This window comes from Parambassis ranga, chromosome 3 (genome assembly GCF_900634625.1).
Source record: "Parambassis ranga chromosome 3, fParRan2.1, whole genome shotgun sequence".
Classification (NCBI taxonomy): Eukaryota; Metazoa; Chordata; class Actinopteri; family Ambassidae; genus Parambassis; species Parambassis ranga.
This window is the reverse complement of record NC_041024.1, coordinates 12,738,017-12,753,954: the sequence shown is the minus strand read 5'-3', so window position 1 is coordinate 12,753,954 and position 15,938 is coordinate 12,738,017. Positions and strand designations below refer to the sequence as shown.

The window sequence follows — 15,938 nt, the reverse complement described above, 5'->3', positions numbered from 1 at the left end:
GTTTGGTTTAATGGGAAGCAGGCCCGTCATTGAAAAATTTGCCATGTAAGGTTTTTCAGTATTCCTTACTATTTATTCCTTCCTTAATATAGCTCGGCCTTCCACTGAAATGTGGCTTTTCTCTAAAACATACAATCAAGCATATTATTTTCCTTGTTAATGTCTGAAGGCAACTACAAGAACTCGGCTTTTACAGGCCTGCAAGAAAATTACATGTTGGGACACCTACTGATAGACCACCTATACTCACAAGTGTCCCTTTCAGCCATGCTTAGAGATGATGTTGGATGTGTGTGTGTTGGCCTGCTGCTTTTTAAGGGTTTGAGTGGTTTGTGGACACTGTCTTTCAACATAAGCCAGTCATTTTAACGGTCTTAGTATTGCAGCACAAACAAGAGCATCTGCTCATGGATTCGATTTGGTAATGCATGTTATTTAATGCTGGTGAGACATTAAGGTCGTTCACACATTTAGTACCAAAATGATTTCAGAGTGGAGATCAACAGCCCAAAACAGAGTGCTGCTCTCTATGGGCTACAAAGTTAAAACACATGTAGGGGCAGATGAGAACAATAAAACCTTGTCACATCTCTGTTCCACATACAACTCTAACCCTTTAAACTGCGGTGAGTCATGTGTTTTAATAAAAGGCAGGCAGCCATTCAAGCCCACTACTCAAACAGCAACCACAACGGCAAACATGCGTTGTGATGGTGTGATTATGTAAAGGTACCAACTGATCCTGCATTAAACCCAAGCATCAGTAAATTAGTGCAAATAAAGCTGATACACACAGGATCAGCATACGTGGGTAGTTGTCAGATTGTTTTAAAGTAAAAAAGTATTGGGTAGCAACATTTTTTATCATTTTTTCTTATTAGAACATTTATTGAACTACCACCCTGTGAGGAATTAACAGGAAAAATACTATTTAATGAGCAAATGCCAACAGAAGACAGAAAACATCAATTTATCTTCCATAATGTGATATTTACAGCATGTCCTTGAACTGAATCATGATGGTAATCAGTTGGATTCCCACAATGCCACAAGCCTTTCTAAAATCTTCTTCTACTTAGGCAAATGTACAAAAGAAAGAACCAATATTTGTCTGAAATAGGGTGAAAAGTAACAAAAATATATTTGTATGATTTCCAACACTGCTCAGAATCATCTTCCCAATGTCTAACATACAAATTGTGGTTTGCGGTGGATTTCCTTTTATTTGTTAAACTTTACAGTACATATGCAGCTCATGCATGGACATAGAAGGGTTGTATATGACTTACAGAAAAACATTTTGCTGCCTCTATATAAAATAAAATCTTCACTTATGGTGGTTTTCCTTTTATTATGATAGCTCTCCCACATTAATGACTTCCTAAAAGTACGTTACAGACACTTTCCAGGTTGACAAAGCAGTGTTTCTGCCCCGGCTCTTGCAGTTTCTTTGTGAGTCACCTGACCTTGAAGCAGGTACATGAAGTACTGCTGTGTGCCCTGCTGGTGCCAGTCCTCCGTTAAAGATGTTACAAACCACTAAGTCTTCAGGATCCTCTACACTGTGTTTTTTTACTTCCATTTGACTCATCTGGCCTTCTTCACCCGTTTGGAAGGGTTCTGTGCATTCCCTGTTCCATCGTGATCCACCCGCCGGTTTGTTTTTATAATCAACCTCACACACCATATGGTCTCTTCATTTAGTCTCCGCCGGTTTTTCCCCCTGCATCTCATTTTCGTGTGTCTTGTTTAGAGGTCCCCTTGTGCTCCTCGCACAGTTTCTAAGGAAAGTAAACATTATGGCAACCAGAGTTTCAAGGACCTCCACGAGCCCCCCTGTCCAAACAAACCAGCTCTGAGAGAGCGGCGTGTGTGGTGGATGGTGCTTCCTCTTGATCTTTACAAGAAAAACTTGTGCCCCCACCTGCTAAATATTATATAATGTTAAAAGTAAACAAGAGAGGGATGTTTGTGTTGTGTAATCCATCTGTTGTCTTCATCTGACACTAATGTAGAATGTGGTAGATTTCCAGTTTCCATTTGGCCTGGGATGAAATTATAAATCAGTGTTGATGCAGCAGAGTAATGAGTAACAGTTCTAAGAAGAGGTTGCTCCACTTGGGACTTTACTAATGTTTGTCAAAAACTGACTGGGAGATTTGATCTCTTGTCAAAAAGAAAGTTGCTGGTTAGAATTTACATGGAAATGATACGTTTCTGTCCTATTAAACAATAAAGCAATGGATATTTTGAATATTATTTGCATTATAATAATGAGATCAAATAAAAAGTGTTCTCAAGATCGACCTGCTGTTAGACAATCAGAGGTCTGGATGATGTTACATCAGATATACAGAATATGACCAAGACAGAGCATGGATACACCGAGTTTGTAAACATACTTACGTCAACACAAAGACATAAGAAGTCATATAATAATATGTGTGATATTTCATTATTTCCCACATGTGGATGAGTTTATGTTAATGTGAGGTGATATGTAACATTGGTTTCAACCAGCTTTAAAAGTATCAGGATCCCATTGAACAGTTGTGTAAGTGGTTGGAAGAAGATGAACAGGGTGTGCATCAGTCTGGATTGGAGTATTTTTTCAGTGAAGACTTCTCTAATATCCCCTAATGACAAACTGCAGCAGGCTTGTCATGTCGAGGAGGATGGATGTTAGCTGTGGTTCTAGAGCTCTAGTTGTTGACACTATACACCCATCGTGCCACAGCTTAAGCTTCTAACTCTTCTCAGAAAGATCATAGACATCCTCATTGGCCTCTCTGCTGGATGTTTAAGAAAGAAGCCTGATGCATGATGGGCCAGACTTCCTGTTAAACAAGTATTTGTTTTACTGAGTCCAAGCTGGCAGAGTCTTTGTGGGAAGAAGGTCTGTCTGAGGGTTCAGTTTGCTGGCATTCCTCCCGGGTGGCAGTGCTCTTGTAAATGTCTGAGATGTCTCAGACAGAAATCATGCACATGATAGAATAATATGTGAGCTATTTGGGTCACTACACAGCAAGCCCTCTGCAGGTTCAGTAAGGAGATACGACGGTGACACACGATGAACCCTGTTTTCAGAGCAGGGGAGCCTGTAAGGCCCAGGGTCATAGGAGGAGTGATTTCCTTAGATTCACCAAGTGAAATTACAGTCATGTACACAATGGAATTTCCTTACACTCACTGATAAGTTTGTGTTTCATTAAGTATTAAGTATTATCCTGGGATTTATGCTATAGTGTCTTCTTTGAACGTTGGCACACCTGTGAGGGTGATCTCAGGTTTTCAGCAGTTTTAAACTGAAGTGGAAGAGTGTAAATGATCCTGAAGCCAGTGGCCACATAAAGAATCAGTAGTATGGAATATGATAAGGGCCTATAATGGACTGATGGATCTTTTATTTTTCACAAATTAGGAACACTTATAACTCTGTCCAAAGAATACATAGGCTATAAGATCATATATCAATAATGTCCACGATTGACACCCTGTTACTTCAGAGACACGTTCTTGATTTATGGAATGACATGAAGTTCCATTTTATGATCATTACGTCTCTTTTTTTGTCAGTAAGTTCTCCCCGTTGAATGCCTTCCCATCCACTGCTGCCCTGTTCCGGCTCTGGAGATACATATCTGGGTAATAACTGTCACCCAGACGTGATTCAAATACGCTGATCTAAGTGCCTGCCGCTGAGTCCTCTGACAGTGCGCTGATTTACAGTATTTGTAGTTTTCCTCCTGACATTAGGCTGCTCGTCAGTCTGCGCACTCGGCGCGCAGCGTGCCAAGAACATAGCCTACTTCTTCAGGGAGGCAGGCAGGCGAGTGGTGGGGGTGGGGAGGGGGAGACAGTAATTTTTTCCTTTGGTCCTGAGGGGTCTCCTTCTCTATATAAGGCACTGAGAGTTGCTCAGGAGTTACACTGTTCCTGTGTGCTTCAGGAACACCGCCAAGCAGCAGCAGCAGCAGCAGCCTGGACCTCTCGTAAGGGAATAATCCTGCTCTCCAGCGCGCAGAGGAAGCCGCTCCGAAATATTCAAGCAACTGGATACAAATTCAAGAAAGGCAGAGGTGAGAGAGAAAGTAATGATTTTGAGAGTGTTGCATGGCCTGTACAGCTACTGTGATTTCTAATTCAGGGATTCAACCTGCATAAATACTGCCTGACCGATTTAACCAGAATGACCAAATAAACAGTAAGAACAATGATGTGTTACTTATTGGACAAAGAGTAAGAAAAAGAGGCTGCTGGAAAGACACTGCCATTCATTGTCTGCACACTCACTGAGTGTGTCAATGAGAGCAGCAGCAGCAGCAACATGAAGGAAAATACTGTGCAGGAGCCTTATGAGCGAAAAGCATTTGAAAATTCAGTGCAAAATATTTGAATTTAACTATAATAAAGTCAAAAAGCCGTCCACATGTTTTATAACCTAGTTGTAAACCATAAAAAAGGAGCAAGTAGCCATTGATGAGTTCAAAGAGCTGTAAAAATGTGTGTAAATGAGAGTATCAACACTGAGGCGTGGGTTGGTGTTTACATCCACCCTCATGTTGGGGTGGTGAGGAGGTCAGACTGAAGCCCAGCAGTGACGGAGAGGACCCAGTTCCCAGAGACAAGATGTGGAAATGTGCATGTGCCCAGGCTTTCTGCTCTGTCTGTCACTCTGGTATAAAATTCATGACAGCCATGAGAAGGGCCCAGACTGAGAAAGTGGTAGAGGTTCAGTGTGAAGACGGGGCAGAGGGGAAAGGAGCAGGGTGTGGTGCCTGGGCTGCCCGCTGGCTTACAGTGCCCAGAGCTGGCACAGCATGTTGACACAGAGCCTGTGCCAGACCTCAAGCTGCCTTTTCAGCCAAAGGGAAAGAGGTGAAGGGATTCCAGGATAAGAGCAACCGGTGCAAGTTAGAGCTTGGTTTGTTTATTCTTTCATCTCTGATCACACTGACTGACTGCTCCTTATAAAAGTTTGTGATATTTGTTTTAGCATTAATCATGGACGTCCACTCTCTTGCTTGTTGCTTTTCAGAGGTAGGGTCAGATAGAGAGTCAGTTACAGATGTGTCAGGAATGAAGTGTTTTACTAAAGTCAGTTCAGCAGGGTGAAAGCTTGTCTCCGTCCTCAGTGTCTGTCCCTGCGTCTCTGAGTGAGACAAAGATGGAAACATAGGAGCTACTTCTCAATATAATGTAAAGGCTGAGATGCAACAAGTGTTCCACATAAAGAAACCATCCGTCAGACAAAGAAGCTGTGAAGGTTTTATATGAGGAGGACAGAATATTGGAAACACCTTTCCGTGTAATAGCAGCCAGTTCAGTGTGGGTTTCTATGACGATGATGATGATCACATGAATGGCAGCTGATCATGAACATCCAGGACTTTTTAAAGGAAGGATGTGTTGCGTTGGATTGCATCAGAATATTATTGCAACTATTAAACACTTTTTAAAAGTCACTAAGGGCAAAAAAAAGCAAAAGCAGAAGAGACACCTTTGAGCCAGAGGAAGAATAAAGAGCTACACATTTAAGGTCATATTTTTTATACCAGTTTTTAAAAAAGAAAAGCAGGTTTAATGAGAAGTTTTGCCGGGCAGTGGTTTCTATGTTTTTGTGTGTGTGATGATAAATAATGTGTTAGCCTGTATTTTGTAATCTGTACTCTGCTTTGTTGACTCACATGGTGACGACAGATTCATTGAACATTTCCTCCCTGCAGGCTGTATCTGGGACTCACACGCTGCTGTCTACTGCCTTAAAGTACAACCCAAACAGCTAAGGAGTAAGAATGACCTGCGCCACCATGACCTGGCTCATCATCCTCTCCCTGGTGTGCATCAGGGACTCGGCTTCCCTCTTCCTGCCCGACTCCAAGGAGCTTAGGCAGCTGCTGAGCCGCTTTGAAGAGGAAGCAGACCAAGGCGGCACCAGTAACACAGCTGGCAACCGGACCCGCCGAGCCATCCGCTGGTCGGACCGCGAGGAGATCCTCCAGCTGCACAACAAGCTGAGGGGCCAAGTTTATCCTACTGCCTCAAACATGGAGTACATGGTGAGACATGTCCCATTACTTAATCACCAGAGATAATCAACTTTAATTTCTGGCTTCACCTCACACAGATCTTTTTTTAATGTGTCAGCAACAATGAGGACTGAAATGAGGCTGGTAATTAGGGCTTAAGGTTTTATTCTCCCTAGAAAAGTGGCGTTGCTGTAATAAAAACAATCCTTTCTCTCTGCTGGAAACATGCAGTCACGATGCTGAGCTGTTGCCAGCTTTCTGTGCCGCTCTTTTACAGGGAGAATAATAATGCTGACTCTGTCTACCTGCAAACATGCTGAAGGAGTGAAGGAGGGGCTGGGTCAGAGGAGGACACAGAGAAAAAGGCTAGAAAGGGAAAATTAAGGGATTACGTGGCATGTTAATGGGTAAAGTAGGAGAGGGATTATTGTCGGGACACACAGAAGGTTATTGAAATCCACGTGGTCCATAAAGTTGAAAGAAGCAGTGGTGTGTGTCTGTGTGTCTCTGGAGTGCGGTTATAGTGTGGAGGAAAGTCTCTGAAATTCCAGTGGACAGGCAGAGTGTGTGTTTGTGTTGGTGTATGAGTGTTTGGGGTTACAGTGGTGTCTGTGTGTGCATGTTTAAGCGACCACCAGAAGGCTGGAAATTTACTGAGGGGATGTACTTCGAGGGGCCACGCTGTATGCAGCCCTCACTCCCTTCGTAGCGACCCCCCTCCGCAGTGGGAGTCAGGTGTCTTCTCTGCTTTCCACCCTCCTCTCCATCGCTGTAAAGAATCCCACTCAGGAAATGTGGATAATTCAGCTGTGATTGCTGGAGATTTGTAGTGGACCAGGGCCAGGCGCCAGCAGCTCCGCTCAAATGTCACCATCTAAGGTTTAATGCTTTACTTGTGTGCAGCTCAGTTTCTGCTCAGGGGGAAGGAAGGAAGTGCAAGAGCAGAAGCCTTGAACAGGTTGAGGTCACTCATTTTCTGAGTCAGAACGTGACGTGGATTTTTACAGCATACAGCAGGTGACTGTTGAAACATCCCTCTAATATGTGTGTGTGCAGGTGTGGGATGATGAGTTGGAGCGGTCTGCTACTCACTGGGCAGAGGAGTGTCAGTGGGACCATGGACCACACGACCTGCTTATGTCTATTGGACAGAACCTGGCAGTCCACTGGGGCAGGTAAGATGTCATAACACACACATGACAGTTTGTTAAAAAAATTATAAACACTATGTAGTTACAAACATGGCACATTTCACCTCAGGTTCCAACTTTCCAGTTTTTGAGTGTTATGCTATGATATCCAGGCTTAAGTGGTGAAAACAGCAGATGTTCTAACACAGATGGGCTGCCTGTGTTGCAGTCATCAGCTGTGGCAGCAGGAAACATGCACTGCACCACTAAATAAATCTCACTCTGCATGAAGAATAAGGGTGCTATCCAGTGTTATTGTACTTTTTTTGTAGGAATATGTGTGTACAAAGACATCCCACAGTAGGCCTGTGTGTGTTTAACAGCGTATGGCAATCGCAGCAGGTGCCCTTCCAGGAATCTGCTCTCATTCTCACAGTCCTCCCTCCCTCCCTCTTCCCCTTCTTTTCTTCCTGTGCCAGCAAACCCTGACGTGGAGTCATTTTTTTCCATTCCCCCTCCACTCTCCATTTATAAGCTCAGCACTTTTCAATACCGTAAAAAGAGATGTTTATAATAAGAGCTAGAACTAATTTGTAGTGCTGTGGAGTCCATGTTTAGGTTTGCTCTGATTCTTTTTTTTTAACCTGATTTGATTTCCTCTGTTATGAAGGGAACAGACTCTGTGCCAGGTCAAAATCAGACTCATCCTTTGAGGACTGTGGGGGGAGGAGCAGGTCTCATGCAGTTTTTCTCAAGTTGGGCCAAAGCACCTGGCAGCTCCCTGGTTTTGCCCCTGGTACCTGGATGGCCTGTGACTGAGCCTACTGTTTGTCTCTCTGTGTGGGTCTTTCAGGTACCGCTCACCTGCCTTCCATGTCCAGACCTGGTATGATGAGGTGAAAGACTACACCTACCCCTACCCACATGAGTGCAATCCCTGGTGTCCAGAACGCTGTTCCGGCCCCATGTGCACCCACTACACCCAGGTGAGAATAAAAAAAAGATCAACTAACTCCACACTGGGAATCTGTACCTGAACGTCAGTGGCCAAGAGGACTGAAGACATGTTTTACAAGGAAGAAAAATGCTTGAATGTCTGGTTTCAGGGCAGCGTGTGTTTTGAAATCTTTTTGTCAACTCAGTACCAACCTGAAGAAGCTGTCTGCAATGAGTATTGATTGCATAACCTGATCAAATATTGCTTGAAGCTAGCTTTGTGAGGGGACAGTACAAAGTCATTATTCATTCTCTCCCCGAGAGCAGTAAGAAATCATTTCAAGGAGCCAAAAATAGGTGAGCTGGCTTCCTCTTCCCAAAGACTTTACTTTGTAGCAGTTGAGATGAGTTTACAGAAACATCCAGACTCCTCCCTGTGCCTTCACCCTGAAACCTGATCACTGCCATCTGGTAGTCATTTCCAGGCACACCAGACATCCCTCACTGCTCTGACCTGGATTCTTTTGAAGATGCTGCAGAGAGAGGAGACAGTGCCAAATCTGAGCATCATCACTTCGTCTCTGCCTTTCATTTGCTCTAAGTGCTGATGTATCTGCCATCCAGGTAGTCAAACACCGTAACCAGCAATGATTGCATTGTGCTGGACTATCGGCACTAAGCACACATCAGTCTAAGTGCTGACTCACTGCTTCCAGTGGCCTCTGAGCAGGAAAAAAAATTCCTGAGGAGGAGGAGTGTATGTTTGGGAGGAATTCGTGGAGGCGTTTTGGAATATGTTGCGTTCTATTCCCTGTCAAATGGCACATCACTCATCTGTAACACCGCTGCAGCAGCTATTGGTTTAATTAGCCGTTTTATTTTACCTTGGACAGTTGTGAGTCTATGCTGACTCCTGCTTTTTTACGTTTTTAAATCTGTCATTTATTGCACTGCTAACTGGATGACGACAGTACTCGGGATTGTGTCACAGAGGGCAAACTGGGTTCACATGACAAGCACATGACTGGGGCAGAAAAACACACCAGGCACTCCTAGAAATCCCAGTGGCCCCATTAATTATAAATGCCAATTTAGGTGCTTCCTCTGGAATGACTGGTTAAACCATGAGCTGTGAGAAAAGCAAGGCAAGAAATCTAGGCTACAAGTTCAATAGTTTACTGTGTCCATTCAAATAAATAAAACATTTATTTATTTTTGTCTTCACAGCTGGTCTGGGCGACCACTAGCCGAGTGGGCTGCGCTGTCCATGTATGTCCGAGGATGAACGTGTGGGGAGAAATATGGGAGAACGCTGTTTACCTGGTGTGCAACTATTCCCCAAAGTAAGATCAGTCCTCCACGTTCCACCATTCTTCAACACCTCTGGTCTCTGGACTCTTGTTTACATTCCTCCTCCTGCTACAGTGTGTGTTCCTGATATAGCTGTACTGCAGATATGTAGCTGTATTTGCTCGAGATGTTTGCATGACATATTGTTGCCATTAAAATTCCTCCAAGAAATAATAATAAAAAAATAATAATGAAGCATGGGCAAAGAAAATAAGAGCAGAGAAGGCGTTTGTTTTCCAGGCAGCCCACAGGATGTAATGGCCTGAGAGACAACGAGCAGTGGTTTTATGAGTTTGTGAGACTAATGACTTTTAGGAGTGTTGACCATGGGCAGAGAGGGCTGAAGTAATTACAAGGCCATGAGCCAAGTGAAGGTTGATGGCTGATGATTCATTTCCACCTTAGTCAAATTGTCCATTGTGCACTGTTTCTGCAGGGGCAACTGGATTGGAGAAGCTCCGTACCAGCATGGTCGGCCTTGTTCTCAGTGCCCTCCAAGCTATGGAGGAGGATGTAGAAATAACCTGTGCTACAAAGGTGAACAACCTCCCACTGTCTTCAGCCATTTATTTTCATACTCTAAACATATTGCCATGAACTCAAACTCTGTCCATTCATAGACTCTCAGCACTCAGAATCTGAGGATATGAATGAGGTGGAGAAGCCTCAGGTTCCACTGCCGCCTCGCACCACCGCCAAACCTGCACCCAAACCTAAACCATTCGCTCCGAAGAAACCCGTCTCCAAACCCTCCACTCCTAAACCAGCAACTCCCAGGGCTCCATCTTCAAAAACTCCCAGCAACACATTCCTTGGTAGCTACAGGAAGGATTAAAAGTAGCTTTCATGTTTTGGAGTTTTTCTTATTTTGCTGTGTTGTTCTTGCAGCTCACAACATCAAGTGTGAAACCAGACTACGAGATAAGTGTAGAGGAGCAACCTGCAACAGGTCAGGTGATTTCCAGACTTAATATAAATGTATTTTCGGGATGTCTTATCGGCTCAGCCAGGTCTCACTTTCTGACTTTGCAGATACAACTGTCCTGCTAATTGCCTGAATAAAAAAGGGAAAGTGTGGGGAACAGGCTCTTATGATGTGGTGCGTACATCCAACATGAAACATCACACAGCATATGTAAAGCAACTTTATAATTAAACATTCAGTTTCATTTCTTCAGCTATCGAGTATTTGCCGAGCTGCCATCCATGCTGGTGCCATCAACAACAATGGAGGAACAGTCGACATCACACGGGCGGACAGGTTTCCTTTCTTTGTCAGATCCATCAAAAGTGGCATCGAGTCAATGAGGTAGATTTCCCCGCTCTTTTTTCTGATGCAGCGTTTTACATTTTCCTGCTCCTGTGACCAACGTTTTGGGTTTTCCTGTTTTATGACTTCTTTTACAGTAAATATAAGCCCAGCAATGCCTTTTCGGTGGCCAGGGTGGAAGGTTAGTGAAGGAGATATGAATCATGATTCCCTAAAGTTTGATGCAGCGCACAGTCACTGTTTTCTTCTTCTCTCACTGTGTCTCAGAATTCACAGCTGATTGCTACACCACTGTGGCTGAAATCTGCCCCTTCAAAAAACCCTACTCACACTGTCCAAGGTGATTTTAATCAATTTTCTAAGATGTAAATATGATTTGTCTCTGGTTATTTGACTCTTATCTGTTGCTTCGCAGAGTCTTCTGTCCAGCCAGCTGTAAGACTCAGCCTTCTTACTGGTCACCAGTTATTGGAAACAACATCTACACAGATGTGAGTAATAGAAATGTTCTTTTTGTATCTTCTGAATGAACTTTGGTGTGAAGTGATCATAAATCACAGTGGAGGTCTTCCAGGTCTTTGCTAATTCCTTTATTTATCTAGGTGCCTTTAGTTCAGACAGAATGGAAAAGCTATCTGGACCTGTTACATGGTTGCATGGAAAGCAGCTGAATCATAATAATGGAGAATGGGAGTTAAGCTGCAGGCTGTCAGTGTTAACTGGTAGCTGGTTTCGATCATCACACTCGCTGTGAGTTAGTCTCTGAAATGTTATCAGCAAACTCAACTCATGTGGAAGTTTTAGACTTCAGTTCAGGTTGGGTTTATGGAGCTTTGCCTCGGATGACAGTGACCCCCCGATGACTTCCAGCTGAGCACCGCCCCCCTGTGACAGAATTGTTTTTCAGACACATGAAGTGTTTCCATAGTGTTGTGGAGGCTGGATGTGACATAAACTGTGGGGTGTATGGACAGTGTGATCCGTGTTTAGACTGAAAATGAATGATTCCACTCCAGACTGTTGATAAGAGCTTATGGTCTGTTGAGCTGCAGCCAGGGTCCAGCTCTGACAGCCTCCTTGTATGAGTCTGCTTTTGAGCAATAAAAAAAGTATTTTGTACTTGTCCTGTAAAATTTTTGTTTGCTCTTCACAGAACTCCAGCATTTGTAAAGCAGCCATCCATGCAGGGGTAATCAAAGCAGACGGCGGGTTAGTTGATGTTCTGCCGCTGGACAAGAGAAAGAACTACAATGGAGTCCTGAAAAATGGCATCCAGTCTGAAAGGTACTGCACATGTATTTATGAACAAGTGTTTTTACTGGGTTATGCTTTCCAGATCAGGACCGGTCCGTTATGGCTACAGGTCTCTGTTGCACGGTGAACGGTTGCAGCTTTTGAATTCCAGACATGTATGGTTTTTTTTATTTTTAGATTTGGCTCCTTGAAGTCTAGCTGTACAGTATTTTTGTGTGACAACTTCTAAGCAACAATTTGTTTGGCATCTGAGAAACTGCCAAGCCTCCCTACTTGTAAAGTGAGATATCAGTAAGTATTAAGGTATTTAAGGGAGTATGTTCAACAACATATGTTAGTACAACAGTATTAGCTCAGCCCTGAACCACGTCACTGGAAAAATCCCAGCAACTGATCTGAAATGATAGATGGGGAGCAGGACCTGTAGCATTAATTAAAAGCAGCATTCAATCTGTAATGAGAGCACTGTCTATCAGCAAGAGGGAAGTCTAGCAGATCCATGCAGGTAGTTTCTGCTCTTATCTTTTAACACCTATAAAAAATATTCATGGAAGTTGTCCCCAGAGGTAAAGCCACACAAAAAGTGTTCCACACCTTTATTAAATGCTAAACAAGTCATGACATATGATGATGGTTGTGCACAGAGCAGGAAATGTTACCATTAAATGCTAATTGAGGAGGATTTTGCTTTTTGATAACTGTAAATATGGATAAAAATGAAGCTTTTAGCTTTGTAGAGAAATAACATCAAAGTCTGCCTAAAAGGCATGTTGGCAAAGTGTGGTATAGAAAACCCTGAGACACAATTGAAATGAAAACATAAAGCTTGTAGTAAGATTTATACAAATATATCTAGGATGTTTGAGTATTCACTATATGCTATCGTGATTTATATCCACTGTAATGCTGCTTGTAGCTTCTTTGCATGCACACCATGTTTCTCAAATCACTCTCACGTCTGTGGCCAGCTGCAATGGACTAAGCTCAGGCAAGGAAGCCCATGCGGTCAGTTCTGCTGGCATATAGGGTTGTAAGAGTAATGGTGTGGTTTGGTGTGTGGATGGCCCACACATGGGATCTTTGCTTACTTTACCCAGGCATTTCAATTGAGTGTGCAAAGTGCTGACTGGCCAAAAACAATCTAGGTCTGATCCTATGAAATCTAATGCAGAGCAGTGAGGGCCTCACTCAGGGCATTGGGATAAGAGGTCAATAAATGACTGAGAGAGAGAGAGAGAGAGAGAGAGTTGGTGCCATGTGCCAACATCATGGCAGGCCGGGCAGTTTGGATTGCACTCTGTTGCTGGGGAAGTAATCACAGCCTATCCAATTACTCGAGGATGGAAATGCTGTCAACCACTTAGTGCTTTTCTGTGCAAACAATTATCTGCGATCGGATACCAATCACACCAGCCTATCATGATTATTGATCATGGCAGACTGTCAAGGTCTCTCTACTAATGAACTAATTACAGCCATCAAGTTTAACACGCGCGGAAAAGTTAGTCTCAGACATGCGGCAGGAGTGAGTCATCCTGCCAACGTGCCATTGGTGGATGTTTTTTTTCCAAAAGTATCGTGAGCACAGTCAACTTTTCGCAGTAAGAAAAAGGCAAAGGCTTGTTAAATTTCTATAGAAAGTGGCAATATCACTCTGAAATTATGGAAGTAACGAACCATATTACTCAAGCATGATAGCATCTGTAGTAGTACCTGTAATTTGTTGTCTGTAATCTCTGTTTGCAGTAAAAGCAACACAGAGGGAGGCTCCTTCCGACTCTTCCCTGTGAGGGAGTGAGACTTGGGTTTGGACATCTGAAGACCAACAGAGACACCTCAGCTGCCCTTGAAGAGCAGGGAGTGCCCACAGGTTGGATACCATGGCTGTTCATCTGTCTCTGTGCCTTCAGTGGGCTCAGAGCGTCCCTGCAGATCGATTCCTCTCAGTAAATCTAATATCCTCCAATCATCCAGTACTCTGATGGGGCTCTTCCCATCTTTTTTTTTAAAATACATAATCTGTAAATGCAGACTTGTTTATATATTTTATGTTGCATTGAACAGCTGGTGCTGGAAGTTTTGAGTTAGACAGAAAGTATTATGTTTACATTGATGATCCTAATACAAATATAAGTTGTTTTCATACACAGGAATGTATACTGATCACACTGTATTTAATCATTGTGTACAGAAATTATGATATTTTGTTTGTTGAGTCCAATACATTGCGCTTCCATTCAGATTCTTTATTATTTTTCAGATAGCCCTTTTTTTCGCTCCTAAACATTTAGACGGTGAAGCCATATCAAAGTCTAAATTGTATTTACAAGTTAACTGGAGCAGTAAGTAAGTCATGGGGCAGACACAGAGGAGAAGAAGCGGTGTGGGAAATGAAAGTGTACACAGGCAGCAGGCGCTGCTGGAGGGGAATCATGGTGTTTCCTTTAAGAGGACCTGTGAGTTACTTCAGTGCCAGGCATGTGTAGGTGATCAGGTGAAGGGGAGCTGGTGGAGCGTTGTGGATTTGTTGTGGATTTAGATATGTTTATAACTATAAGCAGTAATATCCCATTTTATATTTATTATGCTTAGTGCTTTCCTTGTTTCTTGATTTCTCTCATCTTGGTTCTTTGTCTGATGAAATCTGCCTCCTTCCCACCTAAGACAGTTGAATGTGTTGCATGTTTCAGGTTTAGAAGGAGACTTTTGTTTTTGTTTAGAGACTAAACCACATTATAATGAGTGTCAGTGTGTTCAACAGACAGCAGCTAATGCACGTTGGAACAGATGACATCATGCACAACACACATAAATAATGTCTTTCAGCAGAGTGAGGCCTAATACATAATACATTTTTCTCCCTTCACCTGTCCTCATGTAGGTCTGGACTTTTCCACTGTGTTCGTTAAATGCACAGAAACAAATGGTTGTCGTCTTCTAACCTTGGTTTTCTCAAGGTTACAGAACTCAGTCAAGACAAAGTGTATGTACTCGAGTATGTTCCATCCTTCTATCTCTTTATTCTACCTCAGTCCTATCGCTACGCAGAACACTTCGGTCTTTTCTATTTGGGAATAAATTTTGTAAAGTTATGGGAACTGTAAATATTTGTTTAGTATTTCAATGCTCCTTTATGTAGTAAGGTTATACTTAAAATGTGTGAATTTGTTTAATTTGTCTTGGTCATTTTTTTATACAGGTGTAGGTCCTATATATATTTTTTGCACAATTTGAAAATAAAATACATCTAAAAATGACCACTGTTGATGTTTTTTTTCCATCAAAGTCTTAAAGCAACTAAATAATATCCAGGAATATGTTACTCCAAATCTATTGTATAGCATAAGCTATACGTATATAAGTGAACCAAATCCAGCGTTTCATTCTTACTTGTGTGAGTTCATGACTTCCTGACCAAAGACATTCTTAAGTCATATCCACAGAACAAACCTCAGTGTAAGAAGATCTCATAACTGTATTAAATCTGCTCTGACCAGAACATCAGGCTAAAATCTGTGTGATGTGAATTATGAATGAATTTTATACTTAGGCCACCCAGGCTGCGTCCGTTATCTTTGGAAGAATATCACTGACCATGTTCATAACCTGGCTCTGCTTCTTGTGGGCACACACATGCCAAATAAAGTGGAACAACAAACAGTGGCGATCACTCATTTTCAAGGACCACATGCACGATCTGCCAACACATGCAGGATGAGAGAGACAGAAATCCACAGTGAACATGTCATGACCTCATAATCTTCCATTTTACACCTTCAGACTCAATTTGTTGCATCTGAATGAGATGATAATACCTCTTCGTGTGTCAAATATAGCAAATGTCTCAATTGCTTGAACTCTAAGGAAAAGGTGTGGTTGGGGTCACTGGGAAGAGGAAGCAGACTGGCAGAGGAGGTCTGTTGCAACATTGAAAGCACTAATAACTGTTCATACCTCCAAGGCTTCTAT

The 15,938-nt window shown here is 42.7% G+C and overlaps 1 protein-coding gene across 1 annotated transcript; it reads left to right on the top strand.

Moving 5' to 3' along the window:
- Positions 1 to 3,917: 3,917 nt before the first annotated feature.
- On the top strand, positions 3,918 to 14,662 carry crispld2 (cysteine-rich secretory protein LCCL domain containing 2). Its single transcript, XM_028402462.1, has 15 exons — positions 3,918 to 4,079; positions 5,727 to 6,059; positions 7,086 to 7,204; positions 8,013 to 8,145; positions 9,323 to 9,438; positions 9,882 to 9,982; positions 10,066 to 10,260; positions 10,334 to 10,394; positions 10,478 to 10,544; positions 10,624 to 10,754; positions 10,853 to 10,896; positions 10,983 to 11,055; positions 11,131 to 11,206; positions 11,869 to 11,999; positions 13,716 to 14,662. The coding sequence occupies exons 2-15, from the start codon at positions 5,796 to 5,798 to the stop codon at positions 13,765 to 13,767; spliced, it is 1,563 nt and encodes a 520-aa protein (XP_028258263.1). The 5' UTR covers positions 3,918 to 4,079; positions 5,727 to 5,795; the 3' UTR covers positions 13,768 to 14,662.
- Positions 14,663 to 15,938: the final 1,276 nt, after the last annotated feature.